The 27,768-nt window shown below is 42.9% G+C and overlaps 1 protein-coding gene across 2 annotated transcripts; it reads right to left on the bottom strand.

Annotated features, from left to right (window-relative positions):
* RPS6KB1 (ribosomal protein S6 kinase B1) lies at positions 1 to 27,092 on the bottom strand. Of its 2 annotated transcripts, none has more exons than XM_066634979.1 (15): positions 26,897 to 27,092; positions 20,165 to 20,214; positions 18,464 to 18,584; positions 17,793 to 17,861; positions 15,393 to 15,540; positions 15,089 to 15,146; positions 12,042 to 12,142; positions 11,333 to 11,423; positions 9,666 to 9,756; positions 8,632 to 8,739; positions 6,637 to 6,699; positions 5,600 to 5,677; positions 4,820 to 4,927; positions 3,303 to 3,415; positions 1 to 1,981 (listed from the first exon to the last, which is right to left on the bottom strand). In XM_066634979.1, the coding sequence occupies exons 1-15, from the start codon at positions 26,966 to 26,968 to the stop codon at positions 1,744 to 1,746; spliced, it is 1,509 nt and encodes a 502-aa protein (XP_066491076.1). In that variant the 5' UTR covers positions 26,969 to 27,092; the 3' UTR covers positions 1 to 1,743. The 2 variants fall into 2 exon arrangements, with proteins under 2 accessions (XP_066491076.1, XP_066491077.1); XM_066634980.1 differs by lacking the exon at positions 26,897 to 27,092 and adding an exon at positions 26,513 to 26,561.
* Positions 27,093 to 27,768: the final 676 nt, after the last annotated feature.

Raw genomic sequence — 27,768 nt, 5'->3', positions numbered from 1 at the left:
AACCAAAGAATAATATTCCCACAGTAGCAGAATTTTCAGACAGAAGAACATATTAGGCAACAAGCAAGAAAAAGAATCACCAGGACTTGTACACAAGTACACGAATGACCTTGCACACCCATTCACACATACTCTATGCTAGCATAAAGCTCTGCAGTCCATTATTAACCTTTTTGTCAGCTATGTCCATGGAAATGCTTTTTTAAGGCAGGAAGTATTTAAGTTAAGGTAAAGATACCTTTATTTAATTCTTTGTACCTGTAAAGTCATTTGTACAGATTTTTTCAATAACAATCGCAGAAACATAAATAGTAAACCTTTTGAACATTTCCTAAAATTAAGCTGCAAAAGTTCTCTGGAAGACATTCATTGAAGGCCATCTTAATACTTGGTTTTGTTTTAAATACAAATCGCAGATGGATTGCCCCAGCACAGGAAAACAAGTTATTGTAATTCATCATGGAAATGAGCCACGGAGCAAAGGTGGGATAAAACCATCACTCCATGGATTATCACTTAGCTGCAAAACCAGCATAATTGTAAAAATAAAAATCAATACAGTCTGCTGTAGCAATCTGATCACTACCCAGGTGCGCCTTTTTCCAATGAGTTTCATGACCCCTGGAGGGTTTAAACAATCCAAACATGTTCTAATGTTTTGGACAAATCATATGCCAGCATAAAACCTAATGGATGAAGCTTTCACCAGCAGGTTTCTGCTTAAAATAATGAAATGCAGGACAGTACTATAAACCCATGGCAGCAGCCAAGAGCTCTGTGGGATTCAATGCACACAGAGCTCTAGGCTGGTAGAGAGAGCCACGTGAGCCACCAGAGGCACTGGATCAGATCCCATGGCTTCCACATCAGTTGAAGTTTAAGCACAGACAGCCACCTGATCGGATCCATTTTTTGTAGCAAGAGAGGCATTTCAAGGGGCAGGTAGGGTGAATTCTCCCTTTAACCGCCATCTCAACAACATAATTAACAGTGATGCTTTTTTTAAAACTACATCATTTTTCGTTACGAACACAGACATTTGTTGCTTTTTTTTTGTTATAGTTGGTTGCATCAAACCAATAATCCTGTTTTTTTCAAGTCTGGGATATTTTCCATAATGAGCCAACTTGAAAAAGGAAAAAAATTATTTGAAAAATATATATTTTTTAAAAAAATCACTTGGATTGTTTTTGCACATGGAACACTAATGGTTAAGTTTGTCTTGGATCTCCAAATTCCACAAAACGGCAGGAAGTCATCCAGATAAGCTTGCATGCGAATTAATCCTCCGATGCACGCACCAGAGGAGGCACTGTGCATGCCGCCCAGTGAAACAGGCCAACTCTGACAAAAACAAGGCCTGTAGAACACCCTTACCCTCAATACTGTCAGCTTCAAGCGATCAACCTGAAAAATCCTTGATATAGAGCGAAGAGGATGCCACACTGCAAACCTGTTAGCTGTTGCACCTAGAGTTACACAATACCATTTTGCTCAAGTTCTTTCTTTATGCACCATTGATTCAGCGCAGGAGGGGTGAAATTCATGGGTTTTTTTTGCTCTTCTTTCCCAGTCCATTTTGTGTAACGGTCTGCTTTGATACTGTCACTCTGAGAAAGAAGCCACAAGAGCCCTCATATTTCAGTGTGATGGGGAGGGGTGTGGTGGGGGCTGCCTGCAAAGGTCCGTTCCTGCGTCCTTCTGCCATCCAAGCAGGTTTGTAAATGATTGCCATCAATTTTGTCATAGATTCATGCGCAAGTGCTCTGGTCGTTTGGAAATCATGGGGAAGGCTTGTTTTTTGTATGGCCCAGTGTTTGGTTGCCGGATCGGAAGCGGAGCAGAGGCCTCTCCACATACTGTCACGTCCATTTGTTCTATCCCACCTGTCTCCATTGGGTACTCAACAGATGCCTGAGTGTTTGCCACACTAGCAGAAGTACCTCGTCCCCAGAAGTCCCCATGGGAGAACTTGACAGGGCTTTAAAGACAAAACATTTCAATTAAAAGAGTTTGACATAACAAACGAAGTTTCTTTTGAACTAATGAACAGAAGTATCAGGCTTGACAGGTTTTAATTCTGGCTCCTTTTTCTGCCTTTGGAGCTATTTCCTACTCAAAGCTACTCTCAAAAGAAATTCAGCAGGGTGTAGTACATCAAGCACTTGGAACAGGTCAATCATGAGCTCTCTATGAGTGGCCTCAAGCAAGTTGCTTTCAGCCTCAGTTTCCCATTTGTAAGTGTTCCTCCTAGGAACATAGGAAGCTGCCTTATACTATCAGACTATTGGTCCATCTAGGTCAGTATAGTGTACAGCAACAGCAATCCAGGATTTCAAGACCAGGAGGACTGATCCTGGGACCTTCTGCAGGCAAAGCAGGTGCTCTGCCACTGAGCTACAGTCCCTCCACATTCTCAGATGGATCACTTCTGAAAACAATTTCATATAAAACAAATACCCAGCATTTATATATTGTTTTAAACTGTTTAAAGCACTTAAGTCACATTGTAAGGTCTGATCTATATATGCAGAAGAATGGGATGAGATGTAACACTTTGGAACACAGGTGGGGGAAATCACTTTTTTTAAAATGCCCCCCTGTTTTGGTAGGGGAACCTTCCCACCATGCATAGAAAATCAGCACAAAAGGAAGCAGCTGGGCTAGAACCTCAGAGCATTCAAAAATGATATTCCCCCCACCTCCGCTTCAGAAGTTGTTTGTTCCCATGGGCTCGGAACGTGTCACTTCAATCTGCCAGTAAGTCTGACCACAACCCTGGATGGCAGCTCAGGATACCATAATCTTTTGAACTAAAGATAGTTCATCACTAAAGACGGTTCATCACATAACTACAGATAAGCAGACATCACTAGACTACATTGGTATTATTGTTATTAACAACAGATTTGTTTCTCATTTTTCCTTCACTAAGGTCATGTTTCCAACATCAATTTTTTAGAACCCTTCCATTCTGAATGAGCTGAAATTCTGGGGTGCCTGATGTACAAGGGCAAGGGAGACACAATATATTAATTTTCTCTTTGGCAGCATCAAAGCTTGCAATCAGCAGTCTGAAAAAAACTGTGTTGGAAAGTCAACAGAATATTCAGCATATACCCATAATGTGTTTTATCCGGCAGACTTCCAGGCCCCCTCCTCCACAACTGCAAGCAGCAAGACACACTAAACACAAGTTGCACAAAGGTACATTAAGAGCTGCCAAGGGAAAGATCCTGACTTACAGCAGTGATGAGAGACATTTTGCTGCTACTCACTAAGCAGAACAACCACAAAGATACCTGACTGGTGTCCGTGGGCTGCCAATGAATCTGCGAGGTGATCGGATTTTTGGTTCAAAGGAAAACTTCTCTTTTACGCTTTCAAGTACAGATGGAGCCACATATGTAAAACCCTACATAGGAAAATATTAACAAACAAAAATACTTGGGTTTTTAGACAGAACTAAAACTTGAGGTCAGAACCACCATAACCCCCCAAAAACCTATCCCAAACACACCCCAGTTGTGTTACCAACAGGAACTAAAAAACACATACTGTACTATCAGGCTGCTGGTCCATTCTTGCCGACTCCCACCACCAGTGGCTCTCAAAAGACACTTCCCAGCCCTACTACCTGAGACTCTCAACTGGAAATATCAGGGATCTGATCTGGGACTTCCTGCATGCAAAGCATGTACTTAACTCTGGACCAGGGACAGAGTTTTATTTTATCAGGAGGTAACAAAGTTGCTTTTAGGCCCCTTCCCAAAGGGGTGTGTGGCAATGGGAGTGGCCAGAATGTGGGCAAAACAGGCAGGGGGAAAGTGGCAACAGCTGGAATAGTCTTTGGAACCCAGGTATACCAGTCTTCTCAATGCAGAGCTAAGGTCTACCTGTCTCCCCGGCATTGGCAGCTAGATACAGTAACATGGAAAACCAAACACACTCCTAAGTCTCTTTAAAATCTTTCAAATATAGAAAATCATTGCAGGAGATTAGTTATCATTGTATTAGACTCACACTAGAATGGAGAGTGTCCTGTGTACACCAAAACTGATTTCTACAGCAGCTGTGGTCCCACAGCTCTGTGGCTGAGCCACTCTACACTCCTTCATGGTAATCTGGATCCGCAAACCAAACAGCTACTGTAGCAGATCAGTTTCCTCCAAGATGTGACACTGTTAAGGAATGTAAGCATTCCTGGGCTTGGTGTATATGGCTTGTGGCAGTAGTCTGCCTGCCTGCCACCTCTGCCTGCTGCTCCTGCAAGCCTGCAGTGAGGGGGGGGAGGCAGCGCTGCGTCCTGAAGCAGCCCCTTGGCCAGCCGGTGTGCTCTGGCTGCTGTCCAGAGGCTGTATTCCACGGGAAGGCAGCAGGGAATCAACCCCCCTGCTCAGAGAAAACAATCAAAGCAGGATGCCTAGAAACCTGGCTACATGTTACAACCACTGCAGGAAAAGTTGCAGGGTTCTAACCGGTGAGAACTCTGAAGCTTATGCGGCTTTAAAAACTGAGTACGCAGAAGGGTCTATCAATAACTACTAGTCTCTATAGCAGCTACTGCTAGCCTGCACTAAGTAGGAAGAACAGAAGGCTAGCAATCTGACATGTATTTAAGTTTACCAAGCAGGCATAGGGAGATTCAGAAAAAGACTAGCTTTCAGAAAGCAGGGCTGGCGAAGACAGGCAACTTCTTTCTTACAGGTTGTTCAAGAATTTGCATTATGGAACAGGCATGCACTGCAAACTGTAGGACAAGGGACTAGGATTCTGCCAATTTTTGGACAATCCAGTACCTTGTCCCATATTCACTTACCAAGAAGACCTGGTTGGCACTTTCACTGAGAGTTGAATCATCAGGGCTATCAACAGGAGTCTGACGTGTAAACTTTGCATCAAACTGGCTCACATCCTCTTCGGATTGCTTTGCAAAAACAGAATGGATTAAGGATTGTGTGTTACAGATTATCAACCGAAAAGCCTTGAGTAGCAAGTGAGGAACCAAACTTCAGGATGGAGGAGTGTTCTACATGAGGAAAACCCTAGAGGAATGCAAGAGGAAAGGCTCCTATGGACAAGTACACTAGGAAATAAAGGCAAGGCAGGAAGGAAAGAGAATCACAGATCAAAAAAACAGAACATAAGTTTTAAACAAAGTGCTTTAAAAGCCAAGACTTCAAAGTGAAGGGGTGTTTTTTTTTGAGAAGTAACTGCCCATATCTTGAAAGAATACTATACTGGATAACTCCCTTATCTTCCATTCCCAAACCCTGCTACAGTTACATACTATTATATGAAAGTAGTTGATATTCTCATGCAAAACAATAATGTTGTACAGTGGACAAGCCTATTTGTAAGCTCCCCAAGCACTGATTAAGATGCTCTGATGTCATGGAAAGCTTTAAGTTACCCACTTTATGCTTGGAGAACTATGGAATTTTATCCTGCTGCGATGGAGGGGAAATAAGAGCACCCAGCAGTACAACAGTACCACTGCCTTTTTTAGAAGCGAAACTTTCATCTTAACCCACTGCTTGTTACATTTAAAAATAAATGTTACAATCCAAAACCACAGGGAAGAATTACTAACACGTACCAATAATGGTTTAAATGGGGGCTCCACCTTTCGAGCTAGCAGCTCTTCCCAGTTGATGTGTCTGAAGAAAGGATGAGCCTAAGAAAGATCATTAGAGCAGTCAATACCCCAACCCAGGCAGGCAAACATTTAAGAATTGCAGCTTCTTGTTCGTTCCTAGAATACAAAGTGAAGCAGTCTGTCAGCTGTGCTAAAGAAGACTTAGAATATCAAGAGAAGCACAAAATTACAGGGAAAAAAATTGTAAGAGCTCCTTTTCAGTTATTCAAGCTTTGGTTTAAGGCCCACTTACCTGGAAACAAGTTCTATTGAAATAAGCAGGACTTCCTTACAAGTAAATGTATTTGGCAAACCGGTACCAATACTTACAAACAGGTTTAGTTGTTATGCTTCCCTTCCCTCCCTCTGTGGTAACCACACTGTGTCATCCCAGAAGTAGGAAAAATGAAAGGGCACCAAGAGTAACAATGAGAAAGAGAAACCTCAGTGCACAGAGGATAGTTCATTGGGCCAGCACAACCTTCAAGACAACCAGCATACCTCTGAATATCAGTTTTTAGGAAGCAAAAGAGCTATTTGCCCACAAGTCTTCTGCACTTCCTAGAGGCATCTGGTTGACCACATGCACCTTCTTATGACCAAAAATATTTTCCACACCATCTCAGAATAATTCTAAGATGGCACAGAGCATACATTTTGTTATCTGAAGAACCAAACCAGGTTGCTCTCAAGGAAGAGTCAACAGATTCAAACATGCTGAACCAATGAACCAACTTCTGTGAATAGAGACCTGGAATTCTCAAAGTGCATAAACATCTACAGTTTCTCCAAGTTTACTGGAGAAACACAGGACAGTTAACTGGTTTGAAGCCAATCCAACTGGTAATATAATGTAGACATTACACAAGTCCCTCAAATTGTTATCTAACCACCTCTCTGGATCTAACAATGTCCACAGCATGAAATGACTTCCCTTGAATGTTTTGGAAAGTCTTTCCTAATGTCCCATTTCAACAAGATCAACCAGCAAAATATACCTGAACTTCTCCAGCATCTCCAGAACCAGCTCCTAGACGTGAGGCAGCATTTCTCTTTAGCAGCTTAGAAAAGAGAAACATTAAGTTAGGAATGTACGAATTATTCAAGAAAGGAATACTGTATTGGATGCAAGGAGCTACCTCAGTGTTATTCAAACTGTGAGGCGCGGCTCTTTAGGGCGGCTCCAGGAACTCATAGAGGAGTTGCTCAGCTGCGAAGAGTGACTGCTGCTGCTGCCCCGCCCTCTTCTCCCTCCACTCCGAGGCTGCCGCCTTCTGTATTTGCTGCATGTTGTTTCCAAAGCTCTTCAGACTCCAACCCCCATCTGGCAAGTACTGAGTATGCTCAGCTTGCAGTCCTTAACCCTCACTGATCCTTGTCTGGTTGGTTCCTAGTTCCCAGCCTGGGATCCCTTCTCATCAAAGTGAAATCTCTCTTTTCAACCCCCTCCCATTTCCACTCCCCCCTTTCGATCTCCAAACCTTCCCACTTTCCTCCCCCTCCCCAAATAAAATGCTTCCTATTTTACCAGTCATCAGGACTCTTAAAGTTGCTTCCATGCAGTTGGCAAAAGGGGAGAGGAGAGACAAGCACACACTTTACTTGGCCAGGAGCAAAAAAAGGATACTGTTTTTAAAGTGATTTATGAATCTTGTTGTTTGACTGAAGAGGAAAGGCTGTATTTTTAAAGTGATGAATCTTGCTATTTGAAGGGAATACTTATCAGCCACTGATGAAGTGATTGCCAGCCCAATCCTATCCACACTTTCCTGGAAGTAAGCCCCATTGACTCTAATGGGACTTACTTCTGAGTAGACATGCATAGGCTTGAGCTGTGCATCTCCTAGTATAGGAGACAAATCAGCTTCCTAACCAAACCCTTATCAGCTCTGGTCATAATATTTCATGGTCTATTTTTGTTTTCCCCACCAGCTGCTGGAAAAATTTAATTTCATTAAATTAATAAAGGGTTCAATCCTATCCAAGGAGAAAGGGAGAAATGACTAGTTGGATTGGGGTCCACAGGTGTGTGTGTGTAATGTTGGTCAGACTGGTTGTTCACAAAGTTCATTTGATAAAACAATTCTATTGTTATGCTTACAAAGTTTTAAAAAATGAGTCCTCCTGGACCAGACAAAATCTACCTACTCCAGCATCCTGTCTCCAACAGTGATCAGCAGCTGATCATTTATAAAGTATGTATATTGCTGTGTATTAATAATATATTTTTAAGATCTGCATTTAATTAATGATATGATTGATATAATTAATATAAATATAGTTATATATTTAATATATTATAATAAATATAATATTATAATATTATATTTAAAATAGTTAATATTTCTGGCCACTTCCTGTTTAATGATGTCACTTCCAGCCCTCAGGAACATGATGGGGAGTCATGGCCAACAGCCACAGGGTCAAGGGAGCCACTAGCCAGAAATGTTTGAGTACCACTGAACCACCTTATACTGAACCAGAATATTGTCCCTGTAGTCCAGTGCCGTCTACTGACTGCAGCTGTTCTCCAAACACTGGGGCTAGGTATTCCTCAGTCCTGTTAGCAAAAATCTTTCTACAGGGCAACCCCCACTGGTTTAGCCCAAGTCCCTTATTTACTAACAGGCTCACTAACAAAATATACTGCAGGTATTTCCTTTTTTGCCCTGTTTTTTTTTCCTGTCAGGCTTATTAAAGAAACAAAAACAAATCTATCAGGAACACACCAATTATTCAAAATAAAACATCAAACCCAAACAGCCATACACTGAACTTTGTTCCTATAAAACAAAATTCACTGTTTTCAGTACTTGAAAGAGCAATAAAAGCAAGAAAGGTAATTTTACTCTTTATGTATCTTGAGGCTGAGGAATTCTAGAGGTAGTGCTCCAGAGTCAGAATTAACAATGAAAACAGGAACATACATGGCTAAGATATTTATAGCAAACAAGCAATGTATTCATTGTTTTTTAAGCAGATTAGATTCTTACCTTTTTAAGCAGATCTCTGGCTTCTTGTGTGAGGTAGGGAGGCAAATTGAGTTTACACTTGAGAATCTTGTCAATAGTTTTCTTTCGGTTCTCCCCAGTGAACGGGGGCTGAAGAACAAGATTGCAAAGCAGGAGACAAAGAGATGGGGGCGGGGAGAAGGCAACATAAGGATATTTACATATACAATAAGATTAAAAATAAAGTCAGCTTCAAAGCTTTGTTTTGCTTTTTATAAAGCACGCATTACAATAAACCCAAATTTCTGAGCATGGCCATTATAAAAAGTTCCCTACTGTACAACTTTTGGTGATAGTTCAATTCTTGGGCCTCAAGACAATAAAAGCAGCACTAAGTTGGTATCTAGGAGATTCAAGTGTAAATCCCCTTTGAACCTCAGTGCTCACATGATAGTTCTGGTCAGGTCTATGTACCTGCCAATAAAGTGGAACACAGATGAGAAAATGCAATGTATTATCAGCACATGTTCTTTTAACTATGTACTACCATGAGAGAAGAGGTGGCAGAGATATGGGAACGCTGTTTTCAGCAGCACCCAGGTGTCTCTGGTAACATGTTGTTCCTCAGTCCAAGAGTAAGAACTGAGAAACTGCTGTGGACTTACTTCACCATTAACAAACAGCTCCAGGATTTTGAGTGAGTGAGAGACCTACAGTCCTGCCCACTCCTCATCCCCAACACATCTTGATCCAACTAAGAACACCCTGTTCATGTCACTTCCATCATCGTTGTGAGCTATAATAGGAGAGAAGATCTTGCTCCCAGGACACAAGGAAAGACTAATCAGCATTCAAATACTGCTAAGCTTCCCTAAACCTACAACACCAATAGTCTGCTTGGCAAGTCTTTCAAAACTTTCATTCATAGGAATCACTGGCAGCTGCTAGGTTCTGGTACCAGCTATGAATCCCTAACAATAGGCATATATAGTTCCAAGCAGAGCAAAATGAATTAATGCAATTCTCTCTAGTGGCATGAAATAAAAAACACATGCAGTTTTTAAGTGTGCACCTACTGCTCCAGTCAGCATGTCATACATTAATGCCCCCAAACTCCACCAGTCCACAGCACGGTTGTGCCCACTCCTCATCAAGATTTCAGGGGCCCTAAAAGGACAAAAATCAAGAACAAAAAAGTAACGTATGGAAGTGTTATAGATACAGATAAATACCCAGCTTTAATGTGCTCTCAACAGTATACTGATAATGTAGCAACACCACAGACACTGCTTAATACCCTGGTAAACAGTGTTAAAAACCAGGCTTGAAAATAGCCCCTCACATGAGTAAGACTGCCTGCAGGAGACTAAACAAAGTGGTTTTTGCAAGCTGAAGTTGTTTTATATGGATCTGTGGCTAACATCAGCCTGTCCCAATACAATATAAAGTTGACCTAGTGCCAACATGACCTTGGTTCAACATATCCTGGAAAAGAGAAGGAAAGTTTGGGGGGGGGGACAATCTACTCACTAGAAATGCTCAATTTCAGAATCCTGAGTTGCTGGAACTGCATGTAAAACTGTAAGTTTGCATCTCTTAAACATGTGTTCCACATTATGACCTGTGGATCAAGAGCCATTTTATGACCCTGACTTGGTCTGATTTTTTGATATCATGAGATGTATCAAAATATTACAAAATTAGGCCAAGTCAAATTTTCAAATTACACAGTGGTTTGCATCATGGGTTGCCAAATGTCTCACAACTATCTCTGTTATACACAGATCACAAAGTGCGCAGCACATATTTACCTGCTGCAACCTTGCAATGAAGATCCAATGACTCCAAATTTCTAACATCAGAATTCTTATCGAGTAGACTATGTACACTGGCATAAGGTCAACAACAGGATACCAAGTCATCAAAAATCCACAAATGATTAACACAGGAACATGCAGGCAAGTAAACTAGAAGCTATTTTTGAGGGCAGGCTAAGTAGCTTTTAGACCAGGGGCACCCAAAGTTTTTGGCAGGAGGGCCACATCGTCTCTCTGACATGGTGTCGGGGGCCGGGGGGGGGAGAATTAATTTACATTTAAAATTTAAATAAATTTACATAAGTTTTCATAAATGAATATATTAAAGATGAATTTATATGAATGAATGAAGGTCTTGCAATAGCTCAAGGCCTATAAAAGGACTTGCACAAAGCAAGGCTGGCCTTTCCTTTGCTGCCACTACTGCATCACAGATGTGAAACAACAAGCAGTGGAGCGAGTCCTCATCCCACAACTCACATGAGAGGTCAAACAGTCGCCCTCACTTTGAGAGCAGTTGCGTCGGGCCAGTGCGGGCTTCAACAAATCTCTGGAGGGCCAGAGGCTCATTGGAGACTGGGGGTTTCCTGAGGGCCGCATTGAGAGGCCTTGAGGGCCACAAGTGGCCCCAGGGCCGGGGTTTGGGCACCCGTTTTAGACCAATTCACATATGCCCCTTTAAGATATTCTCTCAACATTTACTCCATTCCTTTTCAAACATAGATAATGTTGATTGACCCCTATTAGGCATTCTCAACTCAAATATTCATAAAAATTGAATCCAGAAACACCTAAGGATTGGCTAAGAAACACCTAAGAATTGGCAAAAAATCTGAATATTGAGCCATCAAGTTTTTAAAAAGGTAAAATTTAGCTATTACCCCCAGACCAGAGTAATATTTTTCTGTTTCATCATGTGGGCTCACATGTATTCTATTGTTCCACAGAATGTATGCGTCACAGTTCCATCGTGAATGGATTCTTTACACAGTCCAAAATCAGTAAGCTTAACATGGCCTATAAGGAAAGGTGGGGGAAGAAAGTGAGAGAGAGAGAGAAGCATGTCATTCCAACAAGCAGTATCTAGGAGCACAACATGATGACATGTTTATACACTTTACCGCACACTTTCCAGCTTAAGAGCCCCAGGATGGTTAAAAAGTAAGAAACCACCCAAAACAAGATTCAAACATGACTCCAAATGCACAGCAGAATAAATAAGCAACTGCCTTTGTAAAGGTGCAAACAGTTGTACCGAGCAGGTTTAATTACATCATCAAGTTACCTGACTGGAGGAATGGAACCCACCTGGATTCTTCCCCCCAAACACACTACCTGGACAGACAGGCTTGCTGTCCAATTGGCAGGCAGGTCCATCTCTAGGCAGACTAGCTCCTCAAGGCAAGCAGTAATTTTTCCAATCCACAAATAAATGTGGCTAGTGCACAACAGAGTTTCCAAACAAAGGACAAGAATCTGCCAGAAGATTTTCCAGCGGCAATGATGGCTGGACCTTCACAAGAGCTTCCAGGGAGTTAGAAGTGCCCCAAAATAAGGAAAAAAGGCAAAAACGGGGGAGGGGGAACGCAAAGTATTGATTACACTTGCAAGGAAGCAGATGGTTTCTTTCCTAACCTTGATGATTGAGCATGATATTTTCTGGCTTCAAATCTCGGTAGATGATCCCTTTCTGATGCAGGTGCCCTAAAGCCATTGAGATTTCAGCCAAGTAGAAACTGCAAAGCAAAGACTTGCACTGTTAAACACTAATAGTTTCATAGAACTTCTCAGTACAATAACTCTGTGGATCACTTCAGATATTGCACCAAACCACAGCATGCACTAATTGTGACACAGAACCCAAACCATCTGTTTGAGGTTTCAAACAGAATCCTGCAAACCATGGTTTAAAGTTACTTGCTCACTTTCACTCTGCCCATTTAGCACTCCAAGGTCCAAAGGCCACAAATGTGGTCAATTCAATCATCACATCAAACCATGAATAGCACAAGTCATGGTTAACCCATTTTCGCCCAACCCACAGGTGTACACATTTGGTCCTTGTTGTGTATATGCAACGATGAGCAGAAATGGCTTAAATTCATTTTGAATCATGGACTCAAGATATTAACCAAATGACTCAAACCCTGTATTCCCCTGGGGATCTAGAATTAAGAATATTTATATACCATATTACAACAAAAACTATTCAAATTTTTGCCAAATAATCAAGCTCCAATTATCACTTCGACTTATCTCTGGCTCAGTCAGAGGGCAGAGCTTTTCAACTCTGAAAAGTTTCCTTTCTTGCTCAATTAGAAGCAATGCAAAGATTAGTTTCTATAGTAACTTTGCTGGGAAATTCCAGCCAAAGTTAACCTTTTATTCTCCTCTGTTCCATTTTGCAAATGCTGTTGCAGCCTGGTTTTGTTTTGCAAAGGCTTGCATTTAGCAGAGATCTGTTTTTTTCAACACCAGGATGGGATCCTCTTTTCCATTTGAAGCAAAGTCCCAGGCTACAATTCAATGCACCATCACTTAAGAATAACACTCATGGAAAGCAGTGGGTCTACTTCTGAGTAAAAAGGTTGCAAATATATGCAGCTGCATCTTTCTGCTGTGAATTGAATTGCACACTCTCAGTTATTTGTTATGGGTTGTATGTTTTATGTAGAGTTTCTGGCTGAACACACCAGACACCTTAAAGGTGGATTTGATTCATGGATCTCCTGCAGTGGTTCCCAACCTTTTTCACTTGCATATCCCTTGGCAGCCCATTTCCAAAAATTGTACCCTTCATATTAGCAAAATGTTTGTAATTAATAATACAAGCCCTCATCTCCTCTCTATGAAAGCCCAGACTTCATGTATTTATCACAGTGTTTTCTCTTTTTATCTGTTTGAAGAACAGAAGACTCTGCCTTTGCACTGTTTTGCACCAGAAGTTGCTGAGAAATTCTGGGTGATTGATCACTTTCCACATTATGTTTCAGCTTTTTTACTGTGCTGGTTTTCAATCACTGATTCAAATATGAATTGATGACCAAAAACTAGCTATTGGTGGGGCTTTCACAGCCAACTAGCTACCTTCCTTCCTGCCTTGCTGGCCCTGTAAAGCATTCTGGAGCAGGACCTGCCTTTTTCTGCCATTCTTTTTCAAGTACCCCTAAAGGTCCTGTTGAGTGCCCTTGGGAGTACATGAACCCCAGGTTGGGAACCACTGTTCTACTGGTATGTTGTTTACAGTGCACGGAAAGTGTTTACAAAAAGGTGGTGAAGATCAGAATTTAAAAAGAATAAAAATGTATCTTATGATCTTTTACTATGTTTTTAAAATATTAGAGACTATACAGTTCTTAGGTAACAATTAGTGGTAAGTTATTTTTCAGGATCTGGCCTCTGGTAAAATCAGTCAAAACTATATTCAGACCCCCCCCCCCCAAGTTTAAACCCCAACTTATCCGAGGGTCATAGAAAATTCCATGAATTTTTTTACTCAAAACCTGCCCTTGACTTATCTGTGAGAGTGACTTATAGGCAGGTGTCTGTGGTAGTTTACACAGCATGATGCAGTACAGGTGGGGCCTCTTTAGCCGCAGATTCGGGACGAATGGTTTTACCTCAATGCAGGTCCTGAACCTGTGGATCTCCCTATCTGCTGTCCTCCAAGCGTGACCAGAGCACAGCTTTGGTCACATTCGGAGAACAGAAGGTGGGGAGATGTGTGGACGGATTATCCATGGGTTTCTGAATCTGTGGGGGTTCGGGAACGAATCCCTCACAGATACCAAGGCACCACTTGAATATATATTCTGCATATAACTTGCTGTTCCTTAAAACAGCAAATAAAAACCAAAATTCTTTGCCCTGGAAGACCTTGTGCTAATCACATCTCTCAGTCTCAGGTTCCTCACCTATATGCCATGAGTAATAACTGGTTTGCTGCTCTGCAAAACAGTTTTAAACTTCTGTGCTAGAATAACTGATCTGCAGTAAAACAAATGAAGATTTACACTTGCATATGCAGGTTAACGTACTGTATGATTCATTAGATGCAGTAGAAACTTGACTCTGCCCCCTCAGCCGCTATTTTGTTACAATGGTGGACCTTGGGACACAAGTCAAAAGCAAAGCAGATATTGCAAGACTAAAGTCTGCCCACCACTACATGACTGCCTACCAATCATGACTCAAGCACCATCTTTTCAGATCCTTTCTAAGTCATTGGACAACTATCAGCAGCCCGGTTCCATTAGTTCTTAATGTGCTAAAGAGGACCAGCTAAACCGTTGTCTTTATAAATACGAATGTGTACAAGACCTACATGGTGCAGATCCAGTAACTGGGTTTGCAGAACAATTTGGTAAGTATCTGGAAATCACAGATACTCGAGCACTATAGGCTTAACAGTGCAGGATGCACTGTCAGGAACACACACTTGCAGGGCCTTCCCCCTTGCCTACAAAGGCCTGTGCTCTAATAGCTATGTTTTTTCTTAAAAGGTGGCCTGAAATCTTTTGTACAGCAATAATACTCTCCCTCACTCCATTCAACCCCTTCTTGCACCGACAGAGTCTTCAGGTCACATAATATCCCACGCAATCAAGTCCTAAAACTGGCCATGGAAGTTCTCATCTTGAGCCAGTCTCACAGTTTTGAAGAGTGCAGCTCATTTCTCTTACCAGGCTGTGTCTTCCATAAATATCCCCTCTCTTTCTAACTGCATGAACAGTTCTCCTCCTGCAATGAAGGGAGAAGAAAGATGGCTTAGAAATCAGTTGCACTGCTAAGCAAACATGCAAAACAGACTGGGCTAGCCACTCCAAAAGAATCTGGAGTCAGTGAGTGCGTTCGTAACAGTTTGCTGTGTTTGTTCTCTGGGGCAGCCACGATCTTGTGTTGATTCTATCAGAAGCCATTGAAAGACACTGGTTCTGCAGGCTACAATACCAAAATCCGCATTTTGACTATCAGTTACATTCTTACCACTGAGATACTCAAGAATGAGGTAGAGTTTTCCACCAGTCTGAAAGGCATAAATCAGATCAACGATGAACGGATGCTTGACTTCTTCCAAGATGTTCCGCTCTGCTTTTGTGTGAGCTGTATCTTTTGCGTTTCTTACAATCATTGCCTAAAAAACAGATTTTTCAATAATTAAAGACTCCCACTATCAAATCATAAGAGTCCACAACAAATTTTTACCCTCCCTCAAAACAAACATATCAATAGCTGTGGGTATCAATGAGAGCTAAGGCACAATGGTTGAGTTCGCATTTAATGCTCAAATGCTGTTTGAATTGGGACTATGCCTTGACTCACTCTCCCTCTTTGGTTCTCTGCAAGCTGAAGAAAACTGACCAAAAATATGGCCTGAAGTGGGTTTGCTGCATACCAGGAAGTTAGGGAAGAAATCTGAGCATGCAAGGAGAATAGAGGGAGGGAGGATATGTACCTAAAGCACACTTGTTACAATCAAGCCATGGTTTAGATATTACTTATATCGTAAGTATCATACAGAGATACACACTCAATAAAAGAGAAGTCTTTATACAAAGTTTGTGGATCACTTCACTAGGGCATAGCAAGAATATACTGCCTGGCCTCTTCCTATTATTTTATCATTTACGGCACAATCCTAACCAAGTTTCCTGCACTGGAATAACTGTGCCAGTGAGGCATGTGCTGCATCCTGCAGTTGTGTAACAGTCACAGAGGCCTCCTCAAGATAAGGCAATGTTTGTTTTCTTACCTCAGAGTCGAATTGCCCTTACCTCAGTGCTGGAAAGTTGGTTAGGATTGCGCTCTTAGTCTATCAATTATCTAGACTTCACAGTTTCTCCTCTGCTCACCACCACTCCTCATTTTTCTTTCTTGCTCTTCTTTTGTATTCTTTGTTACAAGTTAATTAATGACAAAGGGCATGATCCAGAAGAGCTCACCAAGTGATTAGATATCTCCCATTTTGAAATCAATGGGACTGTAGCTTACCTTGGTTAGACTACGCCTGCAATAATTAACATTTCAAGGGTTCTATGCCTTTGTTGATTTTTTAAAAAGTCAAAGAGTTAGTTACTTTGCTATATTGAGATAATATATTAAAAAATCCAATAGTATGACTATCTAACAGGCAGCTTGATCACAACTACTGCTGGCGCAGCCAGGCTACATGGCCTGCGCTGTATCCAGCACTAGCTGGGAGCTGGTTGGAGGTGTCCTGAGGGTAAGGGGATTTTTTTCCCTTACCCTTAATTAATACCCAACCCTACAGGGCTACTTAGATCTCCGTCAGCTATATTTCCTCTTTGCACCTCCCTGTTTTTGTTTTGTTTTCTCCTCTTTTTTCCTCTCCTGTGTTGCACTTCTCTTCTGTAAAAGCAAGGCTTTTAGTGATCTATTCAAGCATAGATCACCATCTTCAGCCTTCTATTTTTTGTAGCTGCTCTGCAACTCCCCCTTCTTCACAAGCCCTCCAGCCAGGCAACCTTTGCTTCTGGTATGCAGCTTTTCCCACTCGTGCCAGCTCAGAGAGCAACAAAGGTGGGAACAGGAAGGAGAAAGAAAAAAAGTCCCCTTTAATACGGCTGAAGTGTAGAGTGAGAAGCTCTGCTTTGGGCACCTCTCTTGCCCTTGCAGTCAGCGGGAGGGTAGAAAAGTCGAGTGGGGGAAGGAGGTTATGGATGGGGGCTCCCCTACTCCCTTGTGCTCCTTCCTTTAAGCACCTCTCTCAATGCTAGGGAGAGGCTACAAGAAGGAGCTGCAAACCCTTCTATCCATCCATCTCACCATCTCTCAAAGAGACAGGAGGTGAAGGAGGAGGAGGCAGCAGCAGGGAGCAAGCGGCTGTTGCAATGATCATGCAAGCACAGAGGGGCGACTGCTACTGTGCAGTCTCCTTCTATGGCGCCTTCCACTTGCCCGACTGTCATGTTCTCCTTTAAACAACATGAAAAGCAAGAAGGCTTTTTAGCTACCTAAGCTTGAACATATCACTGAAAAGGGTATGGGGCAACTCCCCTTAAAGGGGAACTCGATAATTGGTTAAGCAGAAGGCACCACAGAGGGAGAAACTGCCTGAATAGACACAGGAAGCAGCTTGGAACATCATGCTGACGTTCTGGCAGTCTCTCCCTCTATCAGGACTTCTGCTTGCTGGATCCTCGCATTCCTGCAAATGTAAAAACAAGACAAGCTTTTTATTAACTGAGAACAAACGGTAATGGAGGGTCTCTGATCCACAGATAACTGAAACCATGGATATGGGTTCCACAGATACGGGGCCTCCCTGGTATATAAACCAATAAAGAACTTCTCAATCATCTGAAAAATGACTGACAAATTTTCCAAAGGAAGTTTGTTTTTAAATAACACCAGAAGAAAACTCACCTTTTTAAGTACTTTCATAGCAAAAATCTTTCCAGTATTTGCTCCCGTAACTTTTCGGACTTGAAAAACCTGTATAACAATTTTTTAAAAATGGGAATTCATGTTAATGGTAAATTCACTGCAATGGATAACATTTTAAATATTTCTAATACCAATGAGTGGCAAAACTGAACTGTTCAGTTTCAAGCTGGCTTTAATATGAGTTGCTCTGGGAGCCTCTTTGCTGAATGTCTATCACAAGTACAGTAAGTCACTCATTAAATAATATAAGCCAGAAGTACTCTCAACATGGTCCCAGGTTTATATTACTTAACATAAAGAGTTTGTATTAGCTTAACTAATAAGAGTTATGTTTAGACTTAACAAGATGTTCTAGCCACTATCAACTGTAGGATGAGACAAAAGGGCAAGCGTTGAACTTCTCTATATGCACATCATGAATAACCAACTGCAAATGACTGTCCCAGTCTGAATATTTCCACATTCTCCTTATCATGTTCCTTATACTCCACAGTTCACAGGAGTATTTCGGAACAGAGGAAAAGCAACAGTTGGGAGATGCTGTGCCTCCTGCCTGCAGCTGTAAGGGAAAACACTGAGGAAGGACCTGCACTCTCTCAAAAGCATGCATGAAGTTGCGCATAAGGAATGAAAGGTTCAAGGTTTCTTACCTTCCCATAGCCACCTTTTCCAAGAACACGTAACAACTCAAAGCACTCTGGGCGTATCTTTTCTGGGCCTCTGTTCACACTCGTTTCTGAAATCTCAAATTTTTCACAATGCTCCATACCACTACAAGAAAATAAAATTAGGACAGTCTAAAAGTGCAAATAAGCACAAACTATCCTTTAGAGCTCACGGCCTTCCCATTAGATGCCCAATAAGAGGGATGGGTGAATGCTGTCACATCAGAAAAAATGGAATGACTTGTTGAAAATCTAAGACAAGTTTAATACAAACTAGATCTGCATATCAAGAGCGAACCCAACAACACACATTACCCTATTTTGGTTTCCACTTCACCTGCAAAAAGTTAACATTCACAAGGAGCATTTACTAAAACAACCAATAATGAATATTAAATTATATTGATCAAGTATAAGTATTCCTGAGTACTACCATCTGAAGATATTTTGCTTGCATCAGAAAAATACCAACTTGGGCCAGTGTGCTATGCACACGGAGATTAGACCTAGCCATTTTCAGTAACTGGGAAAACATTTTGGGCTGGAATAGAACAATGGGGTCACATAGGTGCAGCAACACAAATGCTAGATAGGTTGAATTGTTCTATGCAAGAAGAAACATTTAAAAAAACCATACAATTTCTTTCAGAAATTAAGTAGTTTTTTTTTTAATCAGGCAACTGAAACTATTAACATCACAGCATATGTCTAACTTGTACGAAGTCAAACACCCTTGTACACACAAACAGGCTGCCCAAATATAGCAGATCAGCACTGCCCACTCCAATACAGCCAATGGTTGTTTGGGGGAAGACAGAGGAAAGGATTCAGATGAGGGTACCATCAAAAGACAACACTGACAGAAAAGAATGGGAAAGATCATTACATATGGACAAGGGGAGAAAGGAGAGACTTTCAGAACTTTGAAGCTCAAGCCCAACCCCCCAGGTATAGATTTCTGTTCCCCCAAAACATAATCATTTTGTGTCATATAACCCATCTTGGATGTCTGTTTTCATGCGTGAATGAGTCCTGCTAGATCAAGGCAATGTATTTAAATCAGGATTTTTTGCTTGTTTAGATATGCCTACGGTTTTCAACAAGCAAAATATTATACCAGGGAGATCAGTAGCTGATGGTTAAATTCAGGTTACTAAATACCATGCTTTTTCTCCATTCATCCACCCAACAACTAACGGAGAGTATATGGAGATGCTCAAAGAATACGTGACATAGACACCCTGCCGGAGCAAAACAAGCCTTGATCTGGTTACAGCTTGGGCAGCAAACTGCCTGTGAACCCCATGTATGCCACCTCAAGTTTCATGATGAAAAAGGGAGTAACTGAAATTAAGGGGGGGGGGAGGAGAGATGACTGTACTCTCAAGACGACCTGGCTTGGCACTCTCCAGCATCTGCTTAAAGCAGTCTTCCGGTAGAAAATAAAAGCTGTATTGCTAGAGCAAAATAGTCATAGAAATGATTGGAACAGTTTATCAGAAAAAAAATATTTTTCAAATACTTCTACAAGACTGGATGGTTTGTATCCGTCCATTAACACTATAGTAACAATAAGTTATCCTAAAGCAGGAACAGCAACCTGTGCACTGACTGAAAAAAGATGATATTGTCCCCCTATCTTCAGCCATTCTACCATTATATGAACTGAATTCTCATTTAACTTACAGTTCATAAGGGCCAACTCCTCCATGGTCCATGCTTTCACTCAAGTGACCCTAAAATGAACATTAAAAAAAAGAGTCATTACATCATTGTAAACAGGTGTGGTTTAGAAAATGTGACAAGTTTCAGATTAAACATTAACTCAATACTGAAGACCAACAGCATTGCAAGGTTGCCTACGTAAGCATAGTTAGTGACGAAACATAGTAATTCGTTCACAGGGTTTTGGGGGAACATCCACAGAATTCTATAGAAGAGTTACTGATCCTTCAAATAGCAGTGCAGGGAGTCAGTGCTCTTTAACTGACTGCACTGTTACCAATTTTGCATGAAGTCTGCAGTTACAAGCCTTTACTCCAAAAAATGAGTACTCAGTGTAAAAACACCAGGACCCACAGCATTAAGAATTTATAGCAGTGCACACACTGACAACTTTCACTGTCAAGTTTATACAACATATGCCTCACACAGGCCTGTTTTGCTATATCTTAGGCCCCAATCCTAAACAGTAAAGCATGTTTGTGAGGCCCAGCACCAGTAGATCACCAGTGCTCTGACCGCACTGAGCCGCAGAGAGGTAGGTGGGGACGTGCGGGGAGGGAGGTGGAACCTGAGCCTCTGTCAGGTCCACCACCCGACACAGAGGCTCTTGATTCTACGGTGACCCAAGGGTTGCCACAGAATAAAGAGCCCCATTGCACGGCTACTTGCCATACCCAGGGGAAGGGGATGAAAGTCCCCTTCTCCGGAGGTGCCGCCAGCACTGCCTGGTTAGTGCTTAGGATGCTGCAACAGCCATTTTCAGTGCCTCTGCAGCCCCACGCTTCGCGCAGCATAGGATTGGGCTGCTCATCATTTATTTTACTGACTCATGTTTCTCCCTTCAATATAAACATTTCCAGGACATTCTGTTACAAGGTTAGGAGTACCCAATGTGCCCCCCATCCCAAGCTTAACCATGGTGTGGCATTACATCTACACCAAGATGACAGTTAAACAGTTAACTTCAAACTCAGGTTTCAGCCTTGATAATGCGTGTCACTGCAAATGCTGAAAAGGAAAGGGAGTGTGCAAGCATACAGGGTGTGCCCAGTCTCTTAATCACGGTTAAGATATTGGAAAATGCTATGTCTACACCAGGCTATAGAGTAAAAGCCTAGGCAACATCAGGAACCAATATCCAAAGTTTTGCATAAAGTATATAAAAATGGAATCATTTGCAAGGTCCTCTCAAACGTTTTCAAAACTTGTTCAGTTTCCTAATGTTCACTTCTGATATTTACAGAAAGGTATCACATGTAAAGCCTAATTCTCACAAACAGCAGTTGATGAACTGTGTTTGGACTGTACCACTCCAGACAGTGGTTCAAGTAAATGAATGCTCTTCCATTAAAAAAACATTGTTTAATATTAAAAAATGTTTAATATTCTTTGTCCCTCCATTTGTGGATTATAGAACTGCCTCCAATGATTAAGTCTGCCATATGCTCCATCACCAACATAAAAAGCCAGACTCATATTTTCTGGGAGTCCAATACAATGGTTCTCAGGGCTCCCTAATCACAAAAAAGATTACCATGCTATTGTGCATATCATGCTAGCTCTTACACTAGCAATATAACATTCTCCCAGGCAGTACAATTATTACCACTGTCAAGAATAAATAAATTCAGGCATTCCAAATAAATTACCATAGATACTCCCATATAAATCAATCCACAGACAAGGACAGGTTTTGAGCCACGAATCACGGAATTTTCTGACCCTTGGATAAGTCGGGGGGGGGGAACTTAGGGGTGTGCAAAATTCTTTGAAACTGACTTACCAGGAATTGTTCTAAGGCAGCAGCAAAAAGGAAAAAAGGAGATACTTTACATGCTTCTCCAAACAGGAAGGAAGATGAAGGTGCTTAAGACAGTTGTAGGCATTATGAAGAGTACAATGCTGCACTTCCATAGCAGCAGCCCTCATACAGACTACAGTTTCCATAAGCATCTTCACTCTTCCTGCATGGAGAAGCTAAAATGGCTATTGTTTTTTGTCTGCTTTCCGTTACAATTACTGGTAAGTAAAATTGCTCCTTTCCCTTCCACCACCCTATGTTCTGCTTCCCAGTCTGGTTCCACCCCCATCTCCTCACTTGGTAGCTGCTCTTAGAAGCTTTATTCACTGTATTGACCTGTGTATAAATCAACCCATGCTTTCAGGGTCAATTCTAAGGCATAAATTTTTTACTTATGATACTCTTCTTATCCTAGAAAATCTTGTGGCTCTTATGTTTTACACATATTTGCACCATTAACTATTACCAAGAACTAAAAGTAGTGCTTGAATATGCATTCACTCCCAAACAGCAATAAACTGTGTGTACATTGGGGGAGTAGCAACTGCCAAACAAGTTGGCCAAGTATGTCAGCTCTTAGAAGTTGAAAACCTATTTAATCCTAACACAGGAAAGGCTCATTATGACCAAGTATGAAAAGCTCTGCTACAATGCACAGACAGAATACATGAATCTACAATAGCTGAAACATGCACATTAACAAGAAAGAATAATGAGAACAAAGCAAACTTATGCAACAGTGGAAGGATAAAGAGCAGCCTCAAAAAGCAGTAGGATTTTTATTTACAAACTCAGGGCAGTACTTACAGACTCAAGGCAAATCTGAGTTTATAATGGCACACTTAACAGAAGATATTTTATCTTTTGTAGATAACACACTAATTCAAAACCCCAATGCACAGTCTAAGAGACAAGGTCTTTTAACAACACTGATGATGACAGGAATTGAACTGGTGACTTCTATAGGTTATTGCATTAAATGTCCCTTTGCTCAGCAATTTAAAAATAGCCTTGCGGTCCTTTGTAATGCATAACAGAAACATGAGGCAGCCCCTCAGGCAGCAGAATCAATAATTCTGTCCAGAAGCTTAGAATGGCTTCACTTTGAAGCAGGGACCCCTCCCTTCACCAGAGGGCCATTCTTGCAAGAATGATTTGCATTCTTTCAGGGGGAAGGGAGGGGTTGCTTGCCTGGGAATGAAACTGTTCTAAGTACCTGGAAAGAGAATGATTGATGGATTGTCTGTCAATTGACCTCTCCCACACAAAGGAGGCTATTGTTAAATGACTTGTTTTCTATGTTAAAAGCCCTTGTCTTCACATTGAGATAAACCATGGGTGAAAAATCAGTGGATAATTAGATTATACCTGCATATGCAAGGCATGTGATTCAGGGTGAGTACAACAGATATGGCCCCTCCCAGGGAATTTATCCCTTCTCTTTCAGCTAGGGCTAAACACATTTGGTTAAGCATTTAATTTATGTATTGGGCCTCCTATAACTTCACACTGTATATTATTTCTTGCTCCTTTTGCTTTTCCACAGATGCTGTTATATTGTTTCACTCCTGGTTATATTGCTAAACTGACTCTGAAGACCCTCATTTTTTTCCAATATATTTTATGTTCATATACTTTATGTTTTCATGAATATTTTATGCATTGGGCATTTGCGTTGGCAAGGGAAAGCCAGGGTAAAAATATTTTAATAAGTAAAATGAATTCACCACTGAGATAGAGACATTCCCAAGATTAGTGAAACAGCCTCTTAACATTCACTTGGGTTAAGTGAGGTCATTCTCACTGTTCCAAGGATGCCACTATTCTGGAGCAGCCTGAGAACCCAAGGCATTTTAAAATTTCAAGGTGGAATAGGAGTACTATATAAGCTACTCTCAACTCCAGTCAAGACAGGCAATATGGTGTCCATGTACCATTTGATCAGCAAAAATCCAAGTAAATTAATCCAACTTAAGTTAGTCATGATGACTCTTCGTGATTAAAATGCTGCTCAGTGATGACAAACTTTTTAAGGATACAATTCATTACAGTTCATTTCAAAAATCAATCAAATACATTTTCACTAAAGACCTGAAAAATATATACTAACAAGCAAAACTAGACTTGCTTAGCTACCTATAGGGTGACATCTTAACCATGCCAAAAACGAAGCCCCACAAAAATTAAAAGCAGCCAATTTCAAGAAAAGGCATGACTAGAACTTTAACTATGTACAAGTACATAGGATATCCACAAAACTTCTGGGTTGCTCCCACTACTCTATTAAGATTGAGTATTAACAAGCTCATTGCTTTACTTTAGAAAAGTATTTCAACATCCCTAATAAATTCCACAGGCTGCAGCCAAAAAATGCTTAAAAATAAGGCAGCAGAATCTCCTGGCGCCTTAATGACAGCATTTAAGCATTTATTGCAGCATAAGGTTTCCTTGGGCTATAGAACCTACTTCATCAGGTGCACAGCATACAAGAGAATAACCCTTCAAGCATATAATAAAATGGGCTCTAGAGCAGGGGTGCCCAAAGTTTTTGGCAGGAGGGACAAATCATCTCTCTGACACTGTGTCAGGGGCCAGGGGAAAAAAAGAATTAATTTACATTTAAAATTTGAATATATTTACATAAGTTTAAATAAACAAATATATTAAAGATGAACTTATATGAATGAATGAAGGTCTTGCAATAGCTCAAGGCCTATAAAAGGCCTAGCACAAAGCAAGGCTGGCCTTTCCTTTGCTGCCACTACTGCATCACAGATGTGAAACAACAAGCAGTGGAGGAAGCTCTCATCCCACAGCTCTTGCGAGAGGTCAAACAATTACCCTCATGCACAGTGCAGGCTCCAACAAATCTCTGGAGGGCCAGAGGCTCACTGAAGACTGAAAACTCCCTGAGGGTTGCACTGAGAGGCTTCAAGGGCTGCATATGGCCCCAGGGCTGAGGTTTGGGCACCCCTGCTCTAGAGCAGGAGTGTCCAAAGTTTTTGGCAGGAGGGCCACAACATCTCTCTGACACTGTGTTGGGGGCCAGGAAAAAAAAGAATTAATTTACATTTAAAATTTGAATAAATTTACATAAGTTTTCAAAAATGAATATATTAAGAATGAACTTATATGAACGAATGAAGGTCTTGCAATAGCTCAAGGCCTATTAAAGGCCTTGCACAAAGCAAAGCTGGCCTTTCCCTTGCTGCCGCAACTGCATCACAGACGTGAAACAGCAAGCAGTGGAGGAAGCCCTCATCCCACAACCCACATGAGAGGTCAAACAATCGCCCTCTCGCTGAGAGCAGTTGCGTAGGCCCAGTGTGGGCTCCAACAAATCTCCAGAGGGCCAGAGGCTCATTGGAGACTGAGGACTACTTGAGGGCCGCAAGTAGCCCCAGGGCACCCCTGCTCTAGAGTCACATACCCCGGCCCTAGGGCCACATACAGCCCCTGAGGCCTCTCAATGCGGCCCTCAGGGAGCCCCAGTCTCCAATGAGCTCTGGCCCTCCAGAGATTTGTTGCAGCCAGCACTGGCCGGACACAACTGCTCTCAGCGTGAAGGCAACTGTTTGACCTTTTTGCGTGAGCTGTGACATTAGGGCTTCCTCCACTGCTTGCTGTTTCACGTCTGTGATGCAGTTGTAGCAGCAAAAGAAAGGCCAGCCTTGCTTTGTGCAAGGCCTTTTATAGGCCTTGAGCTATTGCAAGACCTTCATTCATTCATATAAGTTCATCTTTAATATATTCATTTATGTAAACTTATGTAAATTTATTCAAACTTTAAATGTAAATTAATTCTTTCTTTCCCAGCCCCCCCCCCACGCAGTGTCAGAGAGATGATGTGGCCCTCCTGCCAAAAACTTTGGACAGCCCTGCTCTAGAGCAACAAAGCTCCCGCCACAATCAAACGCACTTAGAAGCAAGTCCAACTACTGTATACTTTAGTAGTTCTCAAAGTTTTAAGCATCAGTACCCACATAAAAAAACTTTCACTTTACCAGCTGCTCTAGTCTCTGTGGCTATAGGTGATTGGGCAGCAGTGCTCCCCCCCCCCTGTAGCAGGTTGTTTAACCCTTGATGCACATAGCCCAGAATGTGCCCTGTCAGTTTTACAAACCACCAAAAGTTGGGTTGACAGGGACCCACAGTTGGAGAACCACTGGTGTATCCATACTTAAGGCAAGGACTTAAGGCAAGGGGTGCATACAGGAATGTAGTCGAGACAAAAAAAGGAGCTCTTAGTGAGGCAATCAGATCTCCCACAGTCTATTTACACAGCAAAAAAGGTGCTCTTAAGGCAAAGAAGAAGCCCTCAGTCTCCAGCACCCCACGTGTCAGAATGTCTGCTGTTTACACAACAAAGGAATTGGATGGTCGTTCAACAATCTAATCGCATAACAAGGGGACTGGAGACACAGCCCTGTATCTGCCTGACAGCAGCTGACCTGCACAGCCTGCCCTGCCTATGGGTATTCAAAGGCTGCAATCCTACCCACGCTTACCTGGGAGTAAGCCCCACTGACGATAATGGGGCTTACTTCTGAGTAGACGTGCCTAGGCTTGGCTCTGCTCCCTGTGCCGGGGCAGCTCAGCCCCAGCCCTGCCAGCCTGGAGCAGGCTGCAGCAGGCACCCGAGGCTGAGGAGGCCCCTGTGCCCAGGCCAGCAGGCGCAGGAGAACCAGCACAAGGCTGCGGTCCTCTGCGCGCGCCTTCCTGGGAGGGAGCCCCGCTGAGCACGACGGGACTTGCTTCTGAGGAGACGGCGTGGACTGGGCTCTCGGGCTGCAGGCCCACCGCGCTCGCCCGGGAGGGAGCCCCGCCGGGTCTGAGGGAGACTTCCGAGGAGACGTGCCCAGCACAGCCGCCCCGCCGCCCGCCCCACTCACGCCCTCCTCCAGCTCCTCGTCCGAGGCGGCCTCCTCGGGCTGGTCCAGGTCGATGTCGAAGACGCCCGCCATGGCCGGCTCGCGGGCTCCCGCGGCAGGGGCGGGGCTGCGGTGGCGCGCGGGGGGAGCGGCAGGGCCGCCTCATGGGCCCGCGACGCCCGCACCGAGCGCCGCCATCGCCACCGCTCGCACTACGCCTGCCTCGGCCCGGACGCCACTGCACACGCGCCACGGGAGGGGACGTCGCACGGTCCAGACGTCACTGCGCACGCGCGCGGTGCGAAGCCCGGCAGGCGCACACAAGGGCGCGCATGCGCACAAAGAGGGCTGGTCCCAGAGGGAGGCGGGAGTCGACAGCCGACCTCGCGCACTTGCTCGGAAGTAAGGCCCATTATACTCAATGGGGCCTGCTCCCAGGAAGGTGTGGGTGGCACGGCAGCCTCAGAGCCCAGTCCTGGCAGCTCTGTTCGGAGGCGAGTCCATTGTACTCAATAGCAGTTCAGGAGCAGGTCCGTGAACACAGCACGCGTGCCCGCGTGTGCCTGGTGCTTAGAAGTCTAGGGGCAGGTCCACACGTGCAGTGTATACGTGTACATATGCGCGTGTGTGTGTGTAGCGGTTAGCCATCTAGGAGCACCTCCCCGGCAGCCCCAGCGCCGCAGGCACACGCGGCGTTTCTTCACTGGCAGGTGCGCACGCGCAGTGGTAGCCGTAACCGCTGCGCATGCGTCAGCGCAGGCGGGGAGTAACAGAGATAAGTAGACTAGAGTGACACGAAGAGTTCCGCACGCGGGATCCGGACTGCAATAGGAAGTGGCATTTTCTCCTCCGCTCGGCGAATGCCGGAGCGAGGCCACCCCTGCACCACAGCC

This window comes from Tiliqua scincoides, chromosome 8 (assembly GCF_035046505.1).
Source record: "Tiliqua scincoides isolate rTilSci1 chromosome 8, rTilSci1.hap2, whole genome shotgun sequence".
Taxonomy (NCBI): Eukaryota; Metazoa; Chordata; class Lepidosauria; order Squamata; family Scincidae; genus Tiliqua; species Tiliqua scincoides.
Note: the sequence above shows the minus strand (reverse complement) of the source record. Positions and strands in the feature narration are given on the sequence as shown.

Bases quoted from the DNA above. Each gene is read 5' to 3' on its own strand.
- RPS6KB1 (XM_066634979.1), bottom strand. From the start codon at position 26,968: ATGGCGGGCGTCTTCGACATCGACCTGGACCAGCCCGAGGAGGCCGCC. The intron at 6,700-8,631 runs GTAAGAATCTAA...CTCTTTTCTAAG, and splicing joins CCAGAGATCTGCTTAAAAAG to CTGCTAAAGAGAAATGCTGC. The intron at 3,416-4,819 runs GTAAGTGAATAT...TTTCCTATGTAG, and splicing joins GTGCCAACCAGGTCTTCTTG to GGTTTTACATATGTGGCTCC.